The following is a 21,178-nucleotide window of genomic DNA, read 5'->3' on the forward strand; positions in this document are numbered from 1 at the left end:
TTTTCCTTGCCACTGTTGCTTGTCTGGGGTTAGGCCCTGGGATTCTGGAAAGCGCCTTGAAACAATTTTGATTGTAAAAGACACTATATAAATAAAGATTGATTTGATTTGATACGAGGACAGTGGAAAAATGTCTTCCCCCTTCTTCCAGGATCTGCTCCCATCCATCTCTGAAGGCTACATCACCAGACGATTCTCCACCTCCACCCCCAGTTCCTGGCTCAAGCCTGTCACTCACTGCCGCACAGGTGAGGAACTAGATTAGGAAGATGAAAGGTGAGGATGGTAGCAGGTCTTGAACACATCAGATCCTGGGTCCTAAGAACCTGGACTGACTAGCTGTGTGACATTGTCCAGCACATGTTCAACTTGAGTCTAAAGTCCCACAGCTGTAGAAAACCTCTTGCCTGGTCAGGGTGCCCAAGTCCCCCCATCCAAAGAAGCTCAGAAGTGTGGTGGCACTGATGTCTCACCAGATAAAACTCTGGAGTGACACGTCGTGTGCCCACTGGTGGGCCCATTTATGGACACGCTGCAGTTTGGCATCATTTGAGCCAGTGATAGCCAGGAGCACTGTGAGAATCATGTTTGTTTCTTTTTACTTCTCCAGAGTCTTCAACACCATCCAGCCCATCCTGCTGGCAGACAAATGGGAGTGGACCACCACCTTGCCACAGACTGCCGTTAGCTACTCTCACTCTGACTACCTCACCAACCAGCTATAGAGGGGTGGTGCACAGAAATGTGAGTCTGAGATGCTTTTCTGCTGCATTGGGGTGTTGCAGGGGAATCATCCTGACAACTCATCTTGCACCTCCAATGGCTCTGCGATCCTTGGTCTCATCACTGACGGAAATGATCAGGAGAACAGAGGACTGACACAAGACTTTGTGATGTTGTTAAGCATGGGGAGTTTATCATAAAGCCACAACATAACAAATTGAGACAAAATTGAAGTATGAAAAAAATTCAGATTGCAGAACAGGTGCATATTTAAATATTTTTTCATTATACTTGTATATTATTATTTCCTCTCTCTTAAGATATTGGCTGCTAAAAACAAGTATTTCCTTTTGAGGGGAAACAATTGTGGAATAGCAGATACACTGTGCCGTAATATTTGGGGGGAAAGGTGACCTCTTAGATGCATTAGATGCCGCTAGCAGATGCACCTCTATCACAGAAATCAATGAATTACCTATTTCCTAATTTGTGTTTTTACGATCGCTCACAATACATTAATATCATAATTCCTCTCAAAATTTGGACTAACAATATTTTAAATGAAACATAAATACCCGTTAAGGGACTGCTTTTTGGGAGCTACGCTGAAATGAGATTAGGGACCGCGACTGGAATTTGAATCGTGCGAAGGGAGGGCCAAGCGCTCATTGGTAAAATAACAACACGCTCCGAGTGCGCCGAGCAACCGGTATCCGGACGCTGATTGGCTCTGCTTGGAGGGGGCGGACTTTGAGCATGACTATATATATATATATTCTGCTCTCTGTCCATTTGCAAATGATTTCGGCTGTTATAGGCTGACGTCTTTTATCCAATGATTCACCACAGGGCTGACTTGAACTGTCACAACCATTCCTGCTCAGATAGCTGAGTGTCGCTTCCCATCCTAAGAGGAGCATCACTCAGAAGAGCAGGAAGATGGTCAACCCCGCGGAATGTGCCGTAGACGCAGAGAGCCTCATCTCAATCTCATTGATGAAGATTCACAACTCGAGGACGCAGAGAGGTGGTATCAAGCTGCACAAGAACCTGCTGGTCTCCTACGTGCTGCGCAACGCCCGCCAGGTCTATATCAAGGAGAAATACGCTGAGGTCTATCGGATACAGCAGTACGAAGAAGTGATGGCAGTCTGCAACGAGATCGAAGAGCTGAACCCGCTAGAGACAGCCGCAGAGGACATGGACAACGGCGATCAGGCGAGGGGGGGTTGCTGTAGCGAAGAGTCGAGCCTGTGTGGTTCAGCGTGCCACCGAGACGCAGCGCATGCCCGTGCGCTGAGCGCTCTTCCCTGCTGCCCACGCCTAGAGGACGTCAGCAAGGAGCCAGAGAACCCTTATTACCGGAGCTGCTTTATGCAACCTTATCCCCTGTCGAACTGTGCTCAGTTCGTAACCAACGGTAGCGCACAGTGCACCAAAACCACGGTGCTGGATTTGGACACGCATGTGGTGACCACGGTAGAGAACGGCTACGTCCACGAGGACTGCTTCTGCGATTCGCCCCAATGTGGCCAAAACACACAGTCTACCACTAAGAAACGGAAAGTGGAGTTTAGCTGTTGTGTTTCCGACGCCGTGGACGTGTCGGATTTTATAGCAACGCGCAAACGGTTGAAGCGGGACGACTGTCCGTTCTCCAACCCGGACTACACGGACGCTTCCAACATTACCAATCTGATTTCCATCTTCGGCTCGGGCTTCTCTGGACTGCTGAGTCGACAGTCAGACATGGAACAGATCTGTAGCAAACAGGTCCTGGCAAGTCTTGGGGCATGGACCCGGGCCATCGTGGCGTTTTGAGGACAAATCTCTTCTCCACAAATCAACAGACTCGAGATCATAAACAAAGAAACACTGTTTTCCAAGTTTACATACAATTCATGTAAAGCTAATATTCGATGATGTAGATGAAATGATCCCCTCGAAAATAGTGTGGTACACGCGTTTACAGAATGTGTAAGGAAGATTAAAGTAGTTCTACCTCAGAACACACCTTTGTCTTAGCCAGCCATTAATAATGCGAACATGGTCATTGGTATGCATTGACATTTCTGTTTCCTGTTGGAAACCAGCCTCATCGTTTTTTTTAAATCAACTTTATTTTTTTCAGGGAAAATAGAAAATAAAAATAAATTTGAAAAAATTAAAAATTAAATTCGCATTTCAATGCCAACGTGTGCCATATTTGTTTTATAATACAACTAGATTTGCTGCCCTTGCCTTAAAATTCAGTGCACATTACTGCAAACTTTTGTCATAACCGGAAGGTAACCACATGTATGTTGGGGTTGTTTTTTTTTGTTTGTTTGTTTGAATTATTTGTTTCTTTGAATGGACACTACACACTTCCTGGAAAATGTCTCATGTGAAAGCTCCTTCAGTTACATCTCTGTGGGCTTTTGCGAGTTGTCTGCTTCTCACCTGCACTTCAGTTTAGGAGTTTTGCATCCACTCAATCACAGTTGTCCTCACACACTAATTCATAACTCCTGGGTTTTCTGATTTTAAAAAAATACCCTTTTAAGAAGGTTGTCCTTTTGTTTTAAAAAGGCAAATTTGTGATATGGCCGCAACCCATGCATTAGCAATATAAGCACTGTGTGTACCAAACTAAAGAAACTATTCTTTTCATTAATTTGCATAAAACATATTTTGGTGTTATTGTATTTTTGTGCTTACTAAATTGTATATCACTGGGTAAAATTGTCCCAGAAAGTATTTGTTAAAAATTTATAATCTTGATTAAAAAGAATGAAGACTTTAATGTTGATGTACTTGTTTTTTTAATTTATTTATAAGTGATTAATTTATTCATTTTTAGCCTATAAAAGTAAAATAGTTAATAACTATCCCAGTTATTTAATACAACACTTGCATTAACACAAATCTTTAAAAAGTTGTTTTATTTTAAGGGTCACAGGGTTAAAAGGACCCTAAATAGTCAGAGTGTATTCATGTGTGTGGGGGTGATTTGAATAGCTTCTTCTCATGTTAGAAATACAAGGGACAACAACCCCCCAACTTGTTTTTTTAATCTGTTTACTTGTTTTATTTATCTACATGTTTATTCATCTGCATGCATCATATTCCCTCTAACTCACTCAATCCCACCAAGAGTGAGTGATGTTGTCTCTGCTTTGTGCCACTTGGTGGTGTTCTTTAAAATCAATGAATGAAGCTATCAGCAAGGCAGAGGCAGCTCCGTCTGATCTTCCCTCAGACTCTCGTCTCGGCTCCCCTGACACTTCCTCTGCTTTTCATCCTCAATCTCAAACACTTCACGTCCATCGGCACTGCTAGCTTCTCGTTGCTGTATGGCCATAACAACTCGTGATTTTTAGGGTGTGATAGAAGTGGCGAGGAGCTGTGATGCAATGCTAGTTCCAGTTATTCAGAAATGGGTTTCAGGAGGATTCAATGTCATTATCCATCTTTGAGCTAAGTGTGTGTTTTATGTACACAAGTTCCTCCATCTCAAGTTTAAAAGACCAACTCTGGTTTTGCTCCCTGTCTGGCTCTCTTCAGTAAGAATGGTGCAGCTGCATTATAATGGCTTTCATCTCTTTTATTGAACGTGTTGACTTTAGCTTAGGTGTAGTTGCTCCAGTAACTGGTCTGATACCAGGTCTCTCCGGAAGCTTTATCTTGGGCGTATGACTGTGAAGTTGTCGCAGGCCTATGGGTATGAATGGGAGTGTGGAGAAAATGCTGAACAGTGATATTTGGAGTGGTGACAAACAACCTGATGGGCACCACATGCAGGCCGTTTAACATATGAAGAGTTACATTATCCACTCTCACCTACTGGATTTTGCCAAGAAATCGCATCCAGTACAGATGAAAACACACATGTTGGTTTTGTCTAATTTTCTAATGCGCTTTCAAAACTCATTGACTAGGAATGTTTAGCAAAGCATCCTCTGATTGGACTTGTTTAGGAGAATTAGATAAGTCATCTGTTAAATAACAGGACTTGATGGTAAAAGTCTAATCATCCTCAAATCTCAGGGGGCAGTTTGTAAGATAAAGTAAATGAATGAATTTATTCATGGATTTTCTAGATGGTGCATTAAAATAAATACATTAAAAAAAATCTGTGCATCTGAAGAGCCTTTAGTGGTAAATATCAATAATACATTCAAAGCTCTGCATTTCATTTCTGAAGTTGAGTATTTTAACCAGTTGCTCACATCATTGATCACTTTATGCATGTTAATGGACAAGACCAGGTGGTGAGGCTGATGTGAGGGGGGTTGGGAGTAGCATGAGGATTGCTATGGGGGTGCTAGGAGGAGGAGGGGTGGACCATAGAGAGAACAGGGGGGTCACGAATGTAGGGTATAGGGTAAGTGATGGGCTGGAGAATAGGTGCAGACAGGAGGGAGGCAGGCTGTGGCAGTGGTCAGTACTGCTGGAGTCTGTTTATCGTCTGTGGGTTGTTCTTCCCTCATCATACATTTTGATTGGCTCATTATACTAACATATTTGAGCCCAAAACTACTTTTAAAAATAGTATTATGCACTTACTTTTTTTGACATTATAAATATGGTAAATGTGGTTATTCCACTAAAGAGGTTTCAAAAAGTGCACTTGTTCATTGTATGAAACCAAAATTGGGTCATATTCTTATCAGTAAATGTGAATACAATACAGAACACATCCAGATGTACTCATAATCCACTAATATTTGTATGAAACTATGTGTTAAACATCAAAACAATAGCACTTATTTGTTGACAAGAACAACATGCAGGACAGTAGGTTGTGCTCTAATTTGCATTCAGTGCAAAATATGAAGCATTTCATTAGCATAATTAAATATATGAACCATGACCTCACCTCTTTTTGTCTGGATATAGTTAACGTTGTCCATTTATAGAAAATTTTATTTGGGACGGATGGACGGATAGACAGATAGATAGATAGACAGATAGATGCCAAGTCAATTGCTGAATTGATCATTAACTACAATTGTTTTAAGTCTACTTACTTCCAATTAAGTAAATTAAATGTTAAGTCTTTATGATGCCCACTAAGGTAGATTTTAGGTAGTATACATTTATTTATGCTCTAGAATGCCTTTTTTTTTACTCAAATGTTTGAGTTGAACAGTAAGTCTCACACCTTAATGAGCTGCTTCATGCAGGCATCTGCTACATGAGGGGGATTTCCACATCACTTTGCAAGAGGACTCCTTCAGCTGTGGATATGGAGTTCCCCTTCATCATGGTAACCAAAGCCTCACTACCAAACCAACCCTTGCATGGAAAAGTACTTCAAACATCAAGACTACTGTAGCATTTACCATTATCTTCCCACATTAAGACTGCATCTGTCGCCCTCCTTCATTTACAGCTGATAAGAGCAGTGTTCAACAGAAGCAGCTTATGTCCTCTAACCTATATCAGAATCAGTCTGTTTGATCCGTGAGTGAAATATATAAAAATATTTAATATTAATATTTAATTAATATTTAAGCTCATTATCACCACAAAGAAATTATCAAGACCCCTAAATATAAAAGCCATCTTTTTGGTGGATACCAGGTCAATTTAAAAGCTCATTTTGAGCGATATTTAAATTTCCTTGCAATAATTTATGTCAACAGCCAAACACGCTGATGTCAAATATAACATTTTAATCACAACACAGTGAAATGAAGATGATCAACAGTGAATACTGGTGTACACTATTTGACATGAGCAGTTAGCCTGATGCTAATATTCCAAAGACTATTGCTTTCCCTCAACAAATAGAGCATCTAAATAAACTTCAACTGTAAAACAAGGTCATCAGATAGTTAATGAACAATGAAAATTCTTTAGGATTAACAAGACAAATGCCAAAAAAAAGCTTTCCTTCTCTTAAATTAAAAAAAGGACACACAAAGATCATGTAGTAATTTCTACAAATTACTAGCTACCTAACAATAAACCACAAAATCTGAATTTCACTCACATGGAAAAGAGCTCCACAGCAAAAACATATCCACATTGAAGACGATGGAGGACATTTCTGACATAAATGTCAAGGTTTACATCAGATTTAAACCCATAGACTCCAGGCCTTGACAAGCTTTTAATCGTGGCTAACTTAAATGGTAAAGGAAAAGTTTCAACCTTTAAAATAAATCTGTGTATGAAATCTGAAAGAAATAAAGCAAACAGGTACATTTTCAAATGGAGCCACGTCATACAAATATGAGGAAAAAACTATAAAAATGCTCAAAATCAAACATGGTCTCCCACCTCATCGGCTGCTTTTACATGAGGAATGACCAATAAGTTTTCTAACCACACTTAGCTGATGATGGAATTGTGTTATTCCTGTTTTGTTTATATTTGCAGGAGATACCAGAGAAAAAGGGAAAACTTAGGATTTTGGTCTTTCCTCCACATGAGCAGCAGGATGCCATGGCTTTACTGGCTGGATGGACAGCAGGCTGCCAAATTTGAAGTGTTGTATCACTGGGAACTTCTCCAAACACTGGATGCAAGCAAGAAAGCAGAAAAGATGCTGAGTTATTCCCAGGATTAAAGGTAATTCAAGACAAAACTGCAAAGGCATGAAAGATTCCCAAAGTGAAAAATAAAACAAAAGAAATAAAATAACAGAACATTTGAGATGCATGTTGCCTTTAAACTCCATGTTTGCAACTGTTGTTCTTTGTCTTAGTTTAGCGATGGCTAACTCCTGGTTTAGAAAGTTACTTGCCTCAACGCTGGCCCAGAATGAACATCTGTCTTTAGATCATAGTTATATAATCCAAAGTATTGCAGTGTCGTTGTTTTAATAGTTTTATTCACTTGGATACAGAGATATCATTTCATTGCCAGTATGTATTGCAGAATTAAAGATTAAAGCTGACTTAACTTGACTATGAGCAGAATTTCAGCATTTAATTATCTTAAATATTTTTCTCTCCCCATTTTTTGTCCTCAAACTGGTTTCAAGAATTTGCCAGTCTTTTTAATCTTGCACTCACTGTCAGAGCAGGTAAAGACAAAGAAACAGACCACTAGATAAGTCTGTCAGGGCTCCTGAGTTGCACCTTTTCTAACAGAAATGGTTGATTTGACTCTTTCCAGCTTTAGAAAAAGTTCTCTGTGTAAAACCTTGAGAGGGGCCAGAAAAGGGAGAGAGGAATGTGAGTCTGCTGATGGCTGCTCCAGGCTCAGTAGAAGGTCGGGACATAGGGAGGGTAGGATTTAATGGAAGGAGCACAGGGAGGGGGAGGCAGACAGCTTGGCCCCTCAGCTCTTTGGAAGACTCACAGACTGCTCTGGAAACACAGGATGTGGGCATGCAGGCGGGGAGATTGGGTTTAGACACCCCCCCCCACCTCCCCCCCCCTCTCTCTCTCTCTCTCTCTCTCTCTCACACTCACACACACACACACACACACACACACACACACACACACACACATTCCCTCCATTCCTCTCTTAACCCTTTCCTGTCTGCTGTCTATGACCCAGAGAACGCATTCATAAAAAACAGCCATCTGCACCAAACTGAGTGAGTTTGGTTTTCTGATCAAATCCAGTTTACATGGAAGATTTTTTTTTTTTTTTTTTACAAGTTATATAACTTGAACATTTCTGATGGGAAACAGCTTCTTGGTGAAGACATTTTTTATTTTTAATGTAAAAGCTACAACAGTGACCTAAGCAGTACACATTGAGACAAATTAGTATAATGCCAAAATGTATGGTTAATATGGGCAAAAAACAAGCAAAAAACTTTAATCAAGTGGTTGTGAGCTGTTATTTCTAGGTATGAAAACACTTAATTTACAGTAGATATATACATGAATGTGCTCCAGAACCCATTAGACAGTGTGTCTAATACTTTGTAAAAATGCCAATAGTATTAGGATTAGACAACAACTAGAACAGTAAATGTGTGATGAGTATTCTTATCATTTCCCCTTCTGTGCATACTCAGCGATTCAAATTATGCTCACCTCAACAGTTACTGTTCAACAATTGTATAATATGAATTAAAAACACAATTTATGGTGGAATCCTGACATGGTATCACATAATAAGAACACCCAATGTTTTGTTTAACCAGTTACACAAAAGAGTCACAGTTAGCACCTACTGCCCAACACTGGTCAGTAGCACTGAGATAACGCTGATCACTCGTACCTCTGCTCTGTACATTTTAATCAGACCCTGATTGATTTTGGACCAGGAAGGAACAGCACTGATGTTCCACAGCTGGTTGGAGTGTTCAGCAAATGGGCCCGTCTTCATCTACAGAACACAACATAGAAGCAAATTATACAGAACAGAAAAATAATGCCTGGAATAAGTAATAAATCAAACTGTACACAATCAGAGTTACACACAATATCCTGTATACAAATGTTTGTATAGGAAAGAGGGTTTTATAAATGTACACACACATATCTTTGGCTCCATTTGTACAATACATGCTATAATCTAACCGGATCTACTTGAAAATAAGAGAATGTCTTCCTTGTTTCCATTCTAATGAAATTTGATATTTCAAAGGAATAAATCTCTTAATAATTCAGTGTAAACTTATATTCTTCACACACATATACCAAAAAGTAACACAGAAATTTACTAAATTAAATTGGCCTCTTGGTAGATTCAGTAGTTCTGAAATAATGTATTTCACTTCAGAAAAATGTCAATGAGGAAAAAAGCCAATTCAGAAAGCCTGTGACAACAATGAACATTGGAAATGAGAATATGTTGATGTCTGGACTGACACCAAAATAGTGAAAATATAAAGAAGAGCAGTCACAAAACTGAAAAGCACAAACATCTACATTCATAAATGCATGAATAAAGTGTGAACTATTCACTGTTCTCTCGTGGAATTTTTTCCCGAGAGACAGAACAACTCAAAGCCAGACCCTGGGGCATCAATCTGACAGCCCCTCCTTCTTCCATCCCCCTCCCTGCACAGCTCGAGACATGTTCCAGGACTTCGCATGAGAGCACATGGGGGAAGGGCACGATGGAGGGAGGGGATGGGGTGGAGACAGACCATATTCCCTCGAGGAAATAGTGATTCAGAGCAGTTGTGGGGAAGGAAATGACTCATGTTGAGGACAACATGCTCGCACAGACACAGAGCTCTGGATGAATTTTAGAAAAGAAATATCATATATTGATGGAAGTACTTTGTTGTACGTACAGAGCTTATTCACGTAGGAGACTTTTCTGAGCACCAGTAACAAAGAAGAAGTACATTAAACACATTTGTAAAGGCAGAATAATAGGAGAGATCTTTATCTCATCTTTAGTCTCAATGCTTTTCTTGCCAAATTCTTTTCAGCCTACCCTCACCGGCCATTTATTAGGTTCACCTTGCTAGTAAAATGTTGGAGAGTTGCTGCAGCTCTGTTAATGTGAATTTCCTCCTCCACCATATCCCCAAGGTGATCTGCTGGACTGAGATCTGGTGACTGAGGAGGCCACTGGAGTACAGTCAACCCATTGTCCTGGTCCAGAAACCAGTTAGAGATGATCTGAGCTTTGTGACAGGGTGCATCACCCTGCTGGAAGTGGTTTAGCCCATCTTCTTTAAGCTTTTCATGTGTTGTGCCTTCAGAGATGGTGTTCTACGTTCCTTGATCATGGATATTTGAGAAACAGTTGCCTTTCTGCCTTCTGAACCAGTCTGCCCAGTCTCCCCTGACCTCTCACATCAACATGGCATTTTCATCCACACAACTGCTGCTGAGATGGTTGTGTTGTAAAAATACCAGTAGCTCAGCAGGTTCTGAAATACTCAGACCAGCCCGTCTGGTCGTGCCAGACAGGCTGTCTTGAAGCCATTCTCTAACCCATTCTGATGCTGGTTGCAGGTTGTCTTGACCACGTCTAAATGCATAAATGCCTTTTGCTGCATCCATGTGATTGACTGATTTGATATTTGTGCAAATGAACAGGTGAACTGAACAAAGTGGACACACAGACATTTTACTTCATCTTCCAGTTGATGGCTTTGATAATATTTGCTAATGTTAATGCCTGTAACATGTTTTATAAAGCTGGGACAGGAGCACATTTGTTGGTGGAATTTTCGGTACTTCACATGTTCTCTTTTTTTTTAGCTTGCAAAGATACTTATATAAATCAACTAGAAAATGACTTTGTAACAAAGTAACACAAAACAGGTTAGTTTCCTTTGATCTGATTCTGTTGATTCATTGTTGACTGTGCAGGAAGACAAATACCGGTAGTGTCTGGAGGTCAGGAGTATCTGCTATTGAAACATCAGTTTGACACATTTTAACAACAGCATTATATCTTCATGAAGGTGCTAGATTCAACCAGAAAAGGTTTCATGTTTTAAATCTTAAAACAGTTTATTATTTGGAGATCAATTTTAAAAAGTAAGTATAAAACAAGAAACAAAGTAACAAGAAAAACAAAAGTGAAAGAACCCTGCAGAGGTTCTTTCTGACAACACTAGCATCCATTCATGACTATAAAGGGGAGGGAGGGAGGAAAACAACAGAAGTGGCAGGAGGAGGCACAGGAAAAAGAGGAGGTGCTCCTAATTGAGGAGGAGGAAAAGGATGTAGCTGCTGCAACAAACACTCTTCTCTACGTACTTCCCTCCCCTCCTTTTCCTCTAGAACTTATAACAAAGCACATAGTTCCTGCTTTGGCCCTTTCCCAACAATGTCCATCTGCATCCCTGCCTTCCTTTTCCAAAATGGAACTAGAATTCTGTCAGCCAAGTAGCAATTTCATATGTTAAACTGTGTTTGTACATTCAAATGTTTATCTTAAAACTAGGAGTAAAAGGAAGTATTTTTAAAAGATAGCAGGACCTACAGTAATGAAACATCAGGGCACACCATTACTCACTTCTTAAGTGAAAAAGCTCATACATGCCTGATCCTGCTTTTATAGAAAGTCATTTCACTGTAGGTAACCCACATACAGTTACATTTGTTTTAGTCATTAAACACAAGAGATCAACGCAAAAGCATTTTCTAAAGAAAGAGTTCATCTATCCTACCCCTTCATGGCCCCTTTGGCTGGCATAACTTTGTTGAGAAGATTCTTTGCTATCAGTTCGGCTCTTCTTCTCAACACGGAATGATTTAAGCTGCAAGCTGTTAAAATGCTGAATCTTTGATGGTGGCCGGGTCCAGCATCCCTAAACCGTGACACTTGCACCTCCATGTTTTACATTTGGTATGAGCCTTTGTTCCTTGAAGGATGTTTACACCAAAAATGTCCTGTTTTCTGGAGTCCCAATAAATCCATTCTAGATTATTAACAAAGGATTACTGCAAAATTCCATGTAATTGTCCACATTCTCTTTAGCAAACATCATGTCAGACAGCTAAGCAACCTTTGCATGAAAGTAAAGCTGGTGCAGTCTTGCAGAGCATCTTGCTGTCACACAGATCTCGCTGAGACAGTCAGAACTAGGAATATTGGCAGTTGTTTTGAATGTCCTTCACTTTGAGACAGTCGGGAACAATCAGAAGTACATGTCTTTTAGTAAAATAGGCCAAGCCGGCTTCAAAATGCTGAGAAACATTATTCCAATCACATGCACCTGATGAGAACATGCACACAAATGTGTCATACTGTTTTAAGCAGTTGACATAATTGCTCACCAGAATTTTCATTTCATTTCAAACTTTGGTTCGAGTGAAAGATCAATTCTTAGTCCCCCATTTTGTTTAGTTACATATCTCTGAGGAATGTGAAAGTTGATATTAAAAATCAATATGTCCAATTGACCATTCTTTCACAGGACTGCACATTTTTCCTATAAATATGTCCTTTACTGTTGCTGCACAGTAGAGGAACAAGTAATGGATGAAGCTTTCAACTTTATTTTCAAAAATGTGTGACATTTTCGTTCTGATGCATCACCACAGTCCTCACATGCACCTTGAATATGTGTTACTAAGATGTTGATTGAGATGTTTATTCCTTCTGCAGAGCATGAGCATGGTTCATTGCCATGACCACCACATACAGTACATCATAGCTAACAATCACAGCTAAAGTTCCAAAAGGCCAGAAAATCTGTCAGATGTTCAAAAACACCAACAAAACTGATGTTTGGGGTTTTTTAGTGCTGGGTCAAAGTTACTGGAACAACATTTAGGATCACACAAGAAGTTCACTGAAAAGAAGATAAAAATAAAGTGATTGTCTTCCTTTTCCCACCTCATTTATGAACTTGATGCAATCCAAAAACATGAAGTCCTGATGATGTTCGTTAACTACTTTTCCATCAATAAAGTGTCGAGGCTCCAGTGTTAGATGATCTAAAAGGAGAACGCACAATTAGGAGTCACAAGCAGTGAATATTAATTTATAATTTGAATTAATATTTTTTTAATATGGAGCTCTCATAGCTGTGATAGCAAGATCTATTTCAACTGGATTTGGAATCAACTCAGGAAGTGTTGTATTGCAGACACACAGCCATTCTGAACTCTTTGTGCCCATGAACCAGCCCACATGATTTTGTCTGTGCTAAAAAGCTTTTGTAACAGCTCTAACAGTGAATATTCAGTCTACTCTTTGCCATTTTAGCAGGAGATTTATCTAAAAGCTACTTCAGCCTGATACATACAAAGCTATGATGCATAATTATGTCTTCTGCACCATAAGAGAAAATTATACACTGATTTCACAGCTCCTGAGAACTCAGAAGAGTCATGAAATAGGCATTACGTACACAGCCATATTGTATATCAAGACATATATAGACTTGAATCTGCCAGTAATAAATCTTTGTCTTACTTTTTAACACTGCTTTTGATATAAAGTTAGCTGTCAGAAAACAGAGTGCATTGCAATTTATGTCTGGTGCAGCATCTAGTCAGGGGTCCATGTTGACCCCTGTCTACCACTAAAAGCACCAACAACGGGCATGACAGCATCAGCATTGCAGATGTCAGAGCAGATGTCCTCTCTGAAAAATCACATTTTCTCTTCTATCCAGTGGGTCACCAGGTGTGTGTGCTTGAATTGGAAACATGTGACACGGGGATGCATTATAGGTGGAGGGTCAGCTGGCAGAGACAGTGTGATGCTTTGGCTCTGGTGTCTTTCAGCAGGATAGTTTACCCTGCCACAAAGCAAAAATGGTACAAGGAACATTTTGAGGATAGTGTCCACTTGGCCTCCAACTGGTACATAGGCCCTCGTGGCAACGAAGGAACGTTTGTCTTCTTAACTGCTTTTTCCCTTTTGGGGTCATGGGGAAGGTACGCATGGCTAAAGGCAGGTCCACCCCTGGATGATTCAGGGGTTGTTGGTGGGTTTGGTACCTTGCTCAAGGGTAACCTGGCAGTGTTTTTTTCTGTGCTGGGCCTTGAACGAGGAACCCTCTGCTTCTATGCCCAGTACCCCAACAGACTGGGCTGCCACCCGCATCCTCCTTGCAACTAAAAGGACTTAAAAGATCTGCTGCTAACAGGATGGTGCCTGATAACACAGCACACCTTTGTAGCATTCATTCTGCACTGGGGTTATTGTTGCAGCAAAAGCTAATTGTTTTTAACAAGGGTTTAACTGATGTGCTGGAGTCAGTCTCTCACCTACAAACTGGGAACTTCCCCAGATGAAGGGCAAGAACTGGAAATCATCCAGTCCCCACACACCCTGACTCCCAGCTGGCTCCATTCTGTATGTCTTCTGCAGTTTTCGCATCACTGACAAATAACTGCAAATAAATGCACAGATTTTAGTGGGACAGAATACAAATGGACTGGTTTATTCTGGGACATGAACCAAATACTCTAGAGTAGAAAAGTCTGAAATTAAATAAATATGCAAGTTATTTCTACAGCTCAGTTCAGAGTCAATGCTCCACTCCCGATGCTACAAAAACAACAAATTTTGACTTAGTTCAGACACATGTTGAAGGGAGTCAGAAAAACCTTCTACCAATTACAGAGCCAGTCTGGAGATGGGAACGCATTTTATATATTTCATGTCAGCTTCACTACATGTTACATTCTGCACATCTTAAAAAGAGCTCATTTGGAAATGATTACTCTAGTATTGAAAAACTGTAATTTGATGAAAACATTAAAGGGAAAGGCAAATGTTATGCAAAGGTCCTTAAGAGCTTTCCAAGAACTTTGTGGAAAAAGTCCTAGAAAAATACCACGAAGCTGAAGTGACATTATCTTGATGGTGCTGAAAAGACAGGAGCCTACCTGGTAAAGACCTTAAATACCATGGCCAGTTGATCCTCAGTCCCAAGAGCTCCAATTTTACAGAGGCAGCAGAGGAAAGCAGCAAAAGCAGCTTCATGACCTGCAGAAACATTAGTTCTACCATAAACACGACTTGATCACTTACCACTTTACTTTTTCAACAACATTTGAAACAAAGTTGAGGGATTCATTTTGGAATCCAAAAAATTCTGGAGGCAATAGGGACTTAATGATCCATGAATCTGAATCTGAAGACCACAACATAAGAAAAAGAAAGAGCACTTAATTGGTCTCCTCGTGTTTATTTACTATTTTTCTGATTTCTGAACTTGTCTTGTTGACTTTTAGATTGTGAAAAAGTGAAGCAGAGGTGTCAAAGACACATGATCTGGTTACCTGTTCCGTAGTCTATTCTGGTGGCATTGCCCACAGACTCTTTCAAGTAGACGGCAATCTCTGGAGCTGCAGCACATTTATCAGCAGGAAGCACAGCTGACACCAAGGACTCTGCTTCCTTCTCACACGCACGCACGCACACACACACGTTCAATTATTGATTAATCCAGTCAATTTTTTGCAGACTGAAAAAGTGTCACAAAGATTGCCTTAAAGTTCCAACTGTGCACAAAATCACACATCACAAAAAAATGGTATTCAGATAGCAATTGTTCAACAAATCTACATAAGAATTTATGCTGCAATTTAGACCTTATTTAAGAGTACAAATAACATAAAAACAATACCTTTCAACTGAGACTGCAAACATGCACAGATTTAGTAGGATTTACAAGACAAAATAATTTTAAAAACCCAAAACCTTAATATCTAACTATAACAATAATGTACACAACTTATCGTCATAAAAATGTAATAAAAGATTAGATTCCACCCTTTTCCTTTTTAATTGTTTATTAGCTGCTGCTTTCAATCAATTTATCAATTTTCATCCACTGTAAAGAAATAGACATTAAACTATTACAAAACAAAAAACATACAAGTCTGAAGTCATTTACGTAAGTAAAACTGTGCACATATTGACATGGTATCTATCGCCACCTACTGTTCAAGGCAACACATGAACGATGTCAAGAAATCATTGAAAATTAATTTGTCTTGATCGATATTGAGTTTGGGTATTTGTGTTATTGTTGTTGTTGTTTTGTTGAATTTAAATGACATTAGATTTTCTCCAGTGATAAATATAAAAACTAACTCTACAAAATGCATTAGATAGTAATTCATCTGTTAACAGGCTGGCAAAAATTCAAACACACTATCTTACCTTGGCAGCATGCTGAACATTGAATTCATTTTTAAAAGTGACACTTGATGAGGAACTCCAGATACTCAAGTATATGTATTAAAAACTGAAAACATGAGTTTTGCCAATGTCCCCTTTAAAGGGAAGTGTTGAAAAAATGAATGGAATACTTGACTTTCTTGTGACATAGCTGAGGATGTGTGTACTCACCTGATCTAGCTTGCTGAACCAGGTTCTGTAGGCCTTATTACCAAATCGTGATGGCTGGTCGACAGGAGGAGTCTCATCTATCCATTTATCCAGAGTCCCCAAAAGCTCGAGTAACTTCTGTATCGTCTGTAGCAAATGGAACAGTCATATTCAGAACTGCCAACTTGGAAGTGTTATATTAACATATTTCGGTGAAGTGTGTAATCGAATAGTGGCTTCAACGTGAATTCAGAAGACTGAATTTTGATTATTGATTAAATGTTCCTTCAGCCTCCAAATTATATAAGTCAGTAGTTAAAAGTCGCAGTGAGAACATTTAGATTCTGATAATAAGGAAAAAATAAATACCTCTGTCACTTTGTATTCACATGTCAGCTTCTTTCCCTTCACTACTTTATTCAGAGACAGGATAAAGCCCATGTAGTCAGCATATGCCTGCAAAGAAGGATATTTTCAATCACACACACAGTGCTGGAAGAAACTGAATGCTCCCTTCATGATGGCTTATTTCTTTTGCATGCTTAAATGTTTGATTGTTTTTGATTGTTTGACACTTTAAATTAAGACAGGATCAAGGGATATCCCAGTAAATGCAAAATGAAAGTTTTTAACCAAATTGTTTAATTCTATTTAGAAGAAGATAATCATACCTACCTGCCTTGGGTGGCATCAACAGTTTGCACTAATGAGTGTTTGACACTGCTGTAGAGAAATGATGGCCCACTCTTTTTAGCAGAATTATCTTCATACGGTTATATTTGGAGAGTTTTCTGGGATGACCAGCCTGTTTACCTCTCAGCCACACATCCTCCATCTTCCTTGCCTTTTTATTTAGGTCTTAAAAATATTTAAATCTTCGTTCCGTTTTCTCCCGCTTATCCGGATCCGGGTCGCGGGGGCAGCAGCTTCAGGAGGGATGCCCAGACAGCCCTCTCCCCGGCCACTTGCATCAGCTCCTCCGGGGGAACCCCCAGCCGCTCCGAAGCCAGGCGAGAGATGTAATCTCTCCACCTAGTCCTGGGCCGGCCATGAGGCTGCCTCCCGGTGGGACATGTCCGGAACACCTCTAAAGGGAGGCATCCGGAAGGCATCCTAGCCAGATGCACGAGCCACCCCAACTGACTCCTCTCGATGTGGAGAAGCAGCGGCTCTACTCCGAGCTCCTCCCGGATGTCCGAGCTTCACACCCTATCTCTAAGGTTGAGCCCGGCTAACCTGCGGAGGAAACTCATTTCAGCCGCGAACTCGTTCTTTCGGTCATCACCCAGCGTTGATGGCCATAGGTGAGGACTGGGACGTAGATTGACCGGTAAATTGAGAGCTTTGCCTTCCGGCTCAGCTCCTTCTTCATCACAATGGATCGGTTAAGCGCCCGCATCACTGCTGACGCTGCTCCGATCCGCCTGTCGATCTCACGTTCCATCCTACCCTCACTCGTGAACAAGATCCCGAGATACTTGAACTCCTCCACCTGGGGCAGGACCTCCTCCCCAACCCGGAGAAGGCACTCTACCTTTTTCCAAGCGAGGACCATGGACTCTGACTTGCTGACTCTGACTTGCTGACGTGCTGATCCGCATCCCTGCCGCTTCACACTTGGTCGCAAACCGTCCCAGCATTTGATGGAGGTCCCTGTTCGATGGCAGCAGAAGAACTATGTCATCTGCAAAAAGCAGTGATGAGATCTTCCGCCCACGAAATTGACACCCTCCACTCCCCGGCTGCGCCTAGAAATTCTGTCCATAAAAGTTATGAACAGAACCGGTGACAAAGGGCAGCCCTGGCAGAGTCCAACCCTCACTGGGAACGAGTCCAACTTACAACCGGCTATCTGGACCAAGCTCCTGCTCCTTTGGTACAGGGACTGGACAGCCCTTATCAAGGGACCTTCCACCCCATACTCCCGGAACACCCCCCACAGAATGCTCCTGGGGACCCGGTCATAAGCCTTTTCCAAGTCCACAAAGCACATGTGGACTGGTTGGGCAAACTCCCAACTCCCCTCAAGCACCCCAGCAAGGGTAAAGAGCTGATCCGTGGTTCCACGACCAGGGCGAAACCCGCATTGTTCCTCCTTGATCAGAGGTTCGACTATCAGTCTAATCCTCTTTTCCAGCACCCTGGCATAGACTTTCCCAGGGAGGCTGAGGAGTGTGATCCCCCTATAGTTGGAACACACCCTCTGGTCCCCATTCTTAAAAATAGGGACCACCACCCCGGTCTGCCAATCCAAGGGCACTGCCCCCGATGTCCACGTAATGTTGCAGATGCATGTCAACCAGGACAGCCCTACAACATCCAGAGCCTTAAGATACCCCGGGCGGATCTCATCCGCTTCCGAAGCTCCGCCGCCAGGAAGCTGTTTCACTACCTCGGCAACTTCCGCACCGAAAATTGGATGGTCCACCTCCAGGTCATCCGACTCTGTTACACCTTGAGGATACGTGTTGGTAGGATTGAGGAGCTCCTGGAAGTATTCCTTCCACCGCCGGATAATTGCCCCAGGAGACGTCACCAGCTCCCCACATACACTTAACACAGTGTGGGCGAGTTGCCACCTGCCGCCCCTAAGGCGCCGGACAGTTTGCCAGAATCTTCTCGGAGCAGACCATATTTAAATGTTCACACATTTAAATATTTTGCTGCTCAGCTGTGTCTCAGCCATGTGGATTGATCTCCGAAAGGAACACCAAATGTTTTTACTCCCTATTTTTCATACCATATGCAACCATATCAGATGTGTTGTCCATTGAAAATGAATAGGGACAATGTGTTGATAGTTACAGAGATATAAGAGGCCACTCTCCTGGCTCTAGGTATTTCCTCTCAAAATAATAAAGGTCTATTGCATTTTCATAAAGTTCCAAACGACACCAATCAAAATTTTAACATGCTCCCTCTCTCTCATTCCATCTCTCTTTCTCTGTTGTTCATTAAAATGTGCAATGAATCAATGAATAATTGCAAATACATATTTCATCTTCATAAATTTATTCATTTCAATAGTTGCACAATCATCTACGTGATGCTGCTGTGTGTGACAGGACCTGTGACAGGACCTGTGACACAGCAGAGTTCTGCTCCCCAACAAGCACAACATGTGGCCCAGTGGTTAAAGGTCAGGATGTGTGGTCTCGGGGTAAAAGGTTAATGCCAATTGGATTTAAGTCTGGACTCTGTGACAAGTCCATTGCAAACGCTTCATATTATACATTTTTTTTTGTTTAAGCCAATATTGTCATTACCTGAGATTGTTTCCATTTCCCCATGTCAGTCACCATATTGATCTCTTTCCTGGGTATCATGAAGGTTTCAGTGACATTCGGGGCATCATCTTCAGGGGTGGCTTCTAAATAAGATTAACAAGGTGTATTCAATAAATGAATAATTACGGCAACCATTGATTTCCAACATACTGTATATATTAGAATTGATACCTGTGAATAGCAAAACATGATAAAGCTGCAGAGTGCACACATTCAGATAAACCTTGACAAGACAAAAAGATTATTTGCTTTAGACACAAATGCATTAACCCCAACAGAGAGGAAAAGCATAAATGTCATTTGTGCAACCACGCACAATTATGTTATGAATAGAATGTAAATTTGATAGATTTCCCCGTTTTTGTAGGAAATTTTTAGGTGTACTGAATGCAGGACGCAACTGCGATTAATTTGTTTTAAAGCACGTATCTATTTTTTTCTACTTAGAATACTACAAACAAAACCATGCAAAACAGAGATTTCAACAGGATTCTGAAACAGCACGGGAATGGTCAAGAAGCTCTTCGTTACGTCTGATCTCGCAAATCGCTCCATCGTCCGGATGTTGCCCAAACTCACTGTACAGACGCTACACAACATCACAACAGTTTTAATATTTCTTTAGTCCTGCACATCTTACTTTTAGAATGATTAAGGCGAACAACTATGAGTTGGCATACACGCATACAACAAGAAAAATACCCAATAATTAAAGAATTCCATTTTGTCGTGAGAGCCTACCAATCGAATGAAAACAATCGAATGTAAATGCAATTAACTTGTTAATTCGGCGCGGCGCCTCTCAACTTTACCTGAATTATCCTTCGTTTCCGCCATAGTTGTGTTTTCTCTCTTCGTCGTTGGTGAAAGTCATTTTCTTATCAAGAACGTATTACTGCCCCCTGCAGTAAATACGACATAAGCATATTTGTTCTAAGGTTGTAAGATATAGAAAATGAATGTGTTTGTCATAGTTTGACAAAAAGGATAACAAAGACGAGTATTTTGGTAAATACATTTCTGTGTTAGTTATCAGTCTCTCAGTCTGTCATAGAAGTTAAATGATAATTGATATGGTACATTTAAAATATAAAACTACCTTATTGGATAGTAGTATAACTGAATATCTATCTTTCTCTAGTCTTTTTTATTCTTTTTTTCTGGGGTTCTGCACAGGATCTCAGCTGTTCCTAGGACTGTGCTCTTCTGGACAGCGATCACTGATGTGGTTCCTGGTATCTGTTGGAGCCATCTACTCAGTTTGGGGATTACTGCCCCTAGTGTCCCAATCACTATTGGGACCACTGTTGCCTTCACACCCCACATTCTCTCTATCTCCTCTTTCAGCCCTTGGTCCTTCTCCAGCCTCTCGTGTTCCTTCTTTCTGAAGTTGCTATCACTTGGGATTGCTACATCTATCACCACCACTCTCTTCTGGTGTTTATCTACCACCACTATGTCAGGCTGATTGGCCACCACCATCTTGTCAGTCTGGATCTGGA

At 40.9% G+C, this 21,178-nt stretch overlaps 2 protein-coding genes across 3 annotated transcripts; one reads left to right on the forward strand and one right to left on the reverse strand.

Moving 5' to 3' along the window:
* Positions 1-1,496: 1,496 nt before the first annotated feature.
* On the forward strand, positions 1,497-3,508 carry ier5l (immediate early response 5-like). Its single transcript, XM_011617571.2, has one exon. The coding sequence runs from the start codon at positions 1,663-1,665 to the stop codon at positions 2,542-2,544; it is 882 nt and encodes a 293-aa protein (XP_011615873.1). The 5' UTR covers positions 1,497-1,662; the 3' UTR covers positions 2,545-3,508.
* Positions 3,509-6,363: 2,855 nt separating this feature from the next.
* ptpa (protein phosphatase 2 phosphatase activator) lies at positions 6,364-20,577 on the reverse strand. 2 transcript variants are annotated; one of them, XM_003976597.3, is made up of 10 exons: positions 20,489-20,577; positions 19,656-19,759; positions 16,759-16,845; positions 16,411-16,536; positions 15,336-15,453; positions 14,940-15,039; positions 14,316-14,440; positions 12,934-13,034; positions 8,899-9,006; positions 6,364-7,231 (listed from the first exon to the last, which is right to left on the reverse strand). In XM_003976597.3, the coding sequence occupies exons 1-10, from the start codon at positions 20,511-20,513 to the stop codon at positions 7,118-7,120; spliced, it is 1,008 nt and encodes a 335-aa protein (XP_003976646.2). In that variant the 5' UTR covers positions 20,514-20,577; the 3' UTR covers positions 6,364-7,117. The 2 variants fall into 2 exon arrangements, with proteins under 2 accessions (XP_003976646.2, XP_029693292.1); XM_029837432.1 differs by lacking the exon at positions 20,489-20,577 and adding an exon at positions 19,848-19,870.
* Positions 20,578-21,178: the final 601 nt, after the last annotated feature.

Source organism: Takifugu rubripes, chromosome 6 (genome assembly GCF_901000725.2).
Source record: "Takifugu rubripes chromosome 6, fTakRub1.2, whole genome shotgun sequence".
NCBI classification, from domain to species: Eukaryota; Metazoa; Chordata; class Actinopteri; order Tetraodontiformes; family Tetraodontidae; genus Takifugu; species Takifugu rubripes.